Raw genomic sequence first — 6238 nt, 5'->3', positions numbered from 1 at the left:
AAACTCGGATGAAATAGTAGTCGAGTCAGTTTACTCCGCGACAAAAAGTAACATATGTATTGGCAAACACAGCATAGGAACACTACCGTTGCAGAAAGTAATGTAAAAATATTATCTTACAGAGTAAAAATTTTACTGTTAAAAATTGCCGTATGTATTGCGTGGGATGGGACCAAAAAACAGGAGTTCAAGATTCAAAGGTTCCAACATAATCCTGGAATATATTTCGAGAAACAAGGAGAAATGTACCGTTCTTCCAAGGAATGGAAACTTGCGATAAGACTAGACGTAACTTCTATGTATAGTAGTCTAGAACAGCTGCAAAAAATGTTGGACAAAACCGGAGACTTGTGCGACAACGAAAAAATATTTAGTAAAAATAAGGAGTTCTGTGACAGTTTTTCTGGCGAGTTACGGCACAGGGAATTTAATAAGGTCAGTACGTTAGTAAGAAAAATAAAAATGATAGTAGGAACACCGACGCGCAGTCGGAGGGGTTTAGTGAACGCAGTCGGTTCCGTGGCCAAAGTGTTATTTGGCACCATGGATGCAGAAGACGAGAAAGTAATCTCGGAGCAGTTGCAATTAATAGGAAGTAAACAGGCCGTATTGCAGTATACTGTAAAAACTCAGTTGAGTGATTAATGCCACGATTGTTTACGTAGACGATGTGGAAAATATTATAGAGAGAAATGAGAATAGGCTGCGAGAAGCAGTGGTAAGAATAACTCAAAAAGTTGATGACTACGCACAACAGCAAGAACTGAGAGACTATTTCCTCGAGCTGGGCAGTTTGCTGACAGAGATGGAACTCGATGCCGAGGGAATAATAATTGAATACGTTACCAACGTGCACACTAATTTTGCAAAATTGGAAATAGTGCCACTTGAGCAAATTTTACATAGCCTGAAAGAAGCAAATAACCAATTCATGCAGGATCTGCGTTTTCCTTTTGCCGTGACTCTGGAAAACTGGTTAGAGATAAAAAGGTTTGTCACGGTTAGTGTCTATTGCAAGGACTCGAATATATTTACGGTTGTAAAATTTCCATTGATCAATTCCGGTAGTTACAATGTGTACAGGGTAGTACCCTTACCAGTACATGAACGGGACAACGTGTTCGCGGTTGTGCAAGTCAACCACTCGGTAGTAGCAATAGACACAAATTGTCAAACGTACGCTATACTTAGCGAAACACAGTGGAATAGTTGTGTAAGCGTACAAGATCGTTATGTGTGTAAAAATGTGGATTCAATGTATCGATTCTCGCAGGGAGCGCCCTGCGAGTTACAAATGTTTATAAACGAGGATGGTAGCTACGAAAACTGTGAAATCGACCACATGGTTTCCAACCAAACCGTGTGGGTACGATTAACAAAGGCGCGCGTATGGTTGTTCTCGACCTTGAGGGAAGAAACTCTACGAATTACGTGCGAAAACGAGTCAGAGAGGATGGAGGTCATAACCGGAGTCGGGGAAATAGAGCTGCCAGAGCAGTGCGAGTTGACCACAGCAAGTATTATAGTGCGGACTAACCAAGTAGTGAAGGGCGTGGGAATAAGTACGTTCTTACCGCGTTTTAATATCACGGCACCAAGAAAAAGGGAACAGATGAAAAGTAACGACATGAAATTAGAAAGTGTAACGCGGAACAAAGTGCAGTTACGATCGTTGGAAAAACAAGTAACACGACTAACAAAAGAAAATGGTGTTAATTACGCATTTTATAAGCAGCCGCACTTTATTCTCCCGACTTTGGTAAGCGTAACCTTAGTTATTGTAACAATCGTGAGTTTATGTTTTTGGTTACAAAGGAAAAAACTCCAAGCGAGACAAGAGATGTTCAGTCTTTGAGATTTAAAGCCAAGTGCTCGACAGATTGGGCACACGGTACCCGAATTTTAGTGTAATAAGCGGAAAATGGCGATACATTTTCCTTCTTTCAAGAAGGGGGGAAAATGTTGTGAAATTTAGTGAAATTTAGTTTAATTTTGTACGGGCCATTGAGCAATTGCGGAAGGTACGCGTCATTGCTCAATCGACTTGAATTTATTCAAAAAGGTAACAAGCAGCATTTCCTTGTAAATGAAATCTGCTTGTTAAGCGTAATACTAAGTAGAATACAGACGCGGCACGCAACGTCAGCGGCCTACGTGCAGTAGCAAGTAGGTCGCTAAATTGCTGAATGGTTGCGATTGATCCCTTTAAAAAATCGATCGCAAGCAACGACAGCCAGATTGTGAGTAACTGTTGACAATACTGTGTGGCTCCGAGTTCATCCGGAGAGTTTACCGCAGTAAAGCAACAGCTAAGTGTCAGTATAAAGCGTGCGTTATTGTACAGTAATTGTTAACTTGGTAGTAATAAACAACGCCAGTTTTTATAAAAGAATCTTATTCATCACCAAGTCCTTCATCTTTCCCGATCTCAACAGGCCGTCTAGGCTGGATGGTCTTCAAGGTTGGCGGTTGACTCGCACTTTGCACCCGCACACACTTGTCACAACCGTGGTGGAACTTGGTAGCGATTTTTTTTATTTTTCCCGGCGCACTCCAGATTCTTTCTGCCTCTGTTCGCAGGAGTGTCGCTTTATATGCGCTTTTTGGTAGCCACGGGGCTTCCAATCAGAGCGCTTGATCGGTTCGCCCGCTTCCACCAAAAACGGTGGTGATTTTTAATTTGTTAAAAGACTATTAAAGTAGACACCATCTGTGCGACAGCGTCTCCTGCGCTTTGCAGCTGATGTTTAAACTATTGAGATAATTTTTGTCTGAATTTTGGCAGAATTGTTTATTAGTGGGTTTTGAGTGGTCCCAGCTGCTGAAAACTTCCCTTCCGGAGATAAGGAGATTTATTAATTTTGCTTAATCGTTCTTGGCACATGTGAATTGTTATTGCATGTGTCCGGCATTTGTTCGGCCGCGGAGCTTGAATTTTTGTTCCCGGATTTATTGTTTTATTTCGTTAGGGAGCGCGGTTTCGTTCTATGTTCACTCAATTTTTACTGTCGCGTGGTTTCTCAGATCGATCTCCTGTTCTCTATCCGGGAATTTTCTGTTTAGTCTGCGTTTTATCTCTGCGTTTTTGTTTAAGATAAAATTTGTTTCTACCGAGTGTTCACCATACTGCGTTGCATAAAGAAGGGAACCGTGGAGTCGCAGAACGTAACACAGACATATAGATATATTTATTGTTCTCTTTGGAATTAGAAAAATTTACAAATATTATTGTAAAAAGATTTTACTAAAAACAATTTTATTTTTTTCCCTATTATAACCTAAAACTACCTAAAACTACCTTATTTTAATTTACATACTAACAACATTTACATACTTGCAACGTATTATGTACTAACTTATGTAATAACTTATTTCCTAATTCTAACTAAATAATGCATATACACTTACGCCACTTATTTTTTAAATATGCAGCTTTTACTATCTTATTCATCTTCTCAATCTCTTTCTCTCATTCATTCTTTTTTTTCCTTTTCACTTTCCATTATTTTTACACTCGTACTCTCACTCTCTCTTTTTTTCTGACTCTTTTATTATTACTATCATTTCTTACTATCATTATTTGCTTCCTCTTTATATTTCCCTGAAAAATTTGTCTTATCTTTCCTCCAGAGATGCCAGATCGTGCTGGACAGCATCGAGAGCATCGAAGCGGTGGGAGCTGGTGGGGGCTCACCGCCTTGATGCTCTTGTACGCACACAAGCGAGAGCCGCGTCCGTGTGCGTGACGTCACGCTTGACTGTCGGCTCGTGGAAGAGTGCAGACATAGTATGTTCCGTCTCCTTTCCACCAAGCCACAAAGCAACGTTATGTACGAAACGCGCCGTATGACAACGCTTTTCGATATAGGCTGCGTTCCGATATTCTCACTGCCAGTACTGGAAATCTATAGCACACGTGACGTGAAGTATAGATTTTTAATACTGCCAGTGAATATCGAAAAGCACCCTTATAATCTTGTACACACAAAGACATGATTTATACAAATAAAATATACATATTACATATTTGTATTAATTATTAACATATTATTATTTAACAATGGTAAAAAGGTTTTAGAATATTACTAGAAAATGTATAAAACAATATTTATATAAANATCAGTATTTATCTATTTATATATATGTATATTTTTTTCTATATTTAATTTTTTTTCAGTTTTTCATCAAAAATATGGAATCTTATCTCATGTAATTTTTGATAGCTCTCGACACAATTGTACTATGTATGTAAACTTTGTGAAATAAACACTTTCTTACCGAGTTCTTTCATGTTACAATGTTATATATTTTTGTAATAATTTTATATTACCAAAGTATAAATTTCCTTCAATAGTATTATAACTAATTATCATAGTAATAAATTTATATATATAAATTATAGTATATTATTAAATTATAATTAAATTATAAGTATATANTTTTATAANAATTATTNTAAGTGGTCTTCTTCGCAACACATGAGGTGCCACTAACAGCGCGTTAGGTTAGGTTAAGTTTTTATGTGGACCTTTGCTTGTAGCCCTATTCTATCACATTTTATTATATATCTGTTTTTATATAAACATGTGATTATATTCCATGTATCATATATATTCTATATTGTAAATATTTTTAGGTTTACATATTCTATATGTTTTTATACAATATTATAAATAGTAGTATATTATACCAAGGACTCTTCTGATAGATAGGACGCGGCATCTCGTTACGAGCGAGAAAGCAACGCGAAAGCCAATCAATGCTGCTTTTCCGGTAGAGCAAAACATTGATTGGCTATCGCGTCGTTTCTAGCCACGTGACATATTGTGTCCTGTCTGTAGAAGATCTGGCTCTGTACTACTAAACTTATTAAGCGTTTAAATTTAATAAAATGCAATTGCATAATTTTTTTATAAAAGTTGCAACTTTTATCGTCAATTTAAGCAGTATTTTTTCAATTTGGTCATATTTTTCGAATGTGACAAGTTTTTAAATAAAACACTACATTTCACTCTAGTTACTTTGATTATATTTTAAACATTATTTTAAAAAAAAATTAATTTTGTCCAAAATGTTTTGATTAATTTGTAAAGTGGGTATACAGGTACTAATAATAAAACTAAATTTTTTTTTTAATTTACCTATATCTTTAACGACCCTAGGTTGCAGATAAAAGATGCCAAAATCGTCTTTTCAGTTTGAAGGTTAAAAATATATACTTTTTCCAGTATAATAATATTTTGTTTTTTATTGTTATATACATTATATAAGTAGTGTTCTTTATTTTTATATAAATCATATAAATATTATATATATTATATATATTAAATATATTATATAATATATACACGGTGGGCCATTTTAATCTCAACAGCCATATCTCGATTTTTATGCATGCTCTGGAAAAATGGTTCAGACAAAAGTTGCTCGGAATAATAGGGGCCAACTATCTGTGCAATCAGATTTGACCTTGACAATAAATGTCAAGGTCATTTCAAGGTCAAAACGTTTTGTTTTATGGGAACCCATATTTTTAAAACCGGATTCGGAAAGACCGGAAAATTTTACGTCCAGATACGTATCTAAGTTCAACATTAACGTGACCTTTATAGGTCAAATAAATCCCTAAAAACCAACCCTGCTAAACCACAAGTAAGGTAACCCAATAGTTAGGTTAATCTAAAGACGAGCAGGCAACCCTACAACCACGTGATCGCTGTAATTTTACCCTTGCGGAACCTTACTTTTAGCACTACCCAGAAACAACGACGTGAACGTAGTAAAGACTGTTTCCTTTGGGGTGCTTGGGACTCACGTTAAGCAAGCACCCCATCGTGAGAGGCAAAGGACCTCACGTTAAACAAGCTAGCTCACCAATCGAAATAATGTCTGAAATACCACATGAAATCNAAGAAAATAAAATTATTGAGATGGCACAAGAAAGAAGTTTGCAACCAGTAAATTAAAAATTAATTCTATCTAATTACAAAACATTTCTAATCTATTGTAATATCAAGTTACCTTAAGTTTTAATCAAGATAAATTAAATAGATATGTATAAAATATTTAATAAAACACTAATAAACATTATNAAATTTAGTAACATTTGCAGTAAAAATACTGCACAATCAGTTTACAGAATTAAATACTAATAAATAGTTTTTCTACAGGTGGTTGATGGAAGTAACAATTCTAGTATTCATTTACTTGTTTATGAGGTTGATAAAGAAAATTCTGT

General features: G+C 35.7%; 1 protein-coding gene across 1 annotated transcript; it reads left to right on the top strand.

Annotated features, from left to right (window-relative positions):
* Positions 1-243: 243 nt before the first annotated feature.
* Positions 244-1562, top strand: LOC109862274 (the record flags this gene model as incomplete). The annotated part of the gene is made up of 3 exons (XM_020442268.1): positions 244-595; positions 666-1213; positions 1274-1562. Coding segments are annotated over exons 1-3 (1189 nt in total), but the record flags the coding sequence as incomplete, so codon positions are not given.
* Positions 1563-6238: the final 4676 nt, after the last annotated feature.

This window comes from Pseudomyrmex gracilis, unplaced genomic scaffold, assembly GCF_002006095.1.
Source record: "Pseudomyrmex gracilis isolate BER0280 unplaced genomic scaffold, ASM200609v1 scaffold_1572, whole genome shotgun sequence".
Classification (NCBI taxonomy): Eukaryota; Metazoa; Arthropoda; class Insecta; order Hymenoptera; family Formicidae; genus Pseudomyrmex; species Pseudomyrmex gracilis.
The sequence above is the reverse complement of the archived record's forward strand: the minus strand, read 5'-3'. Positions and strand labels throughout refer to the sequence as shown.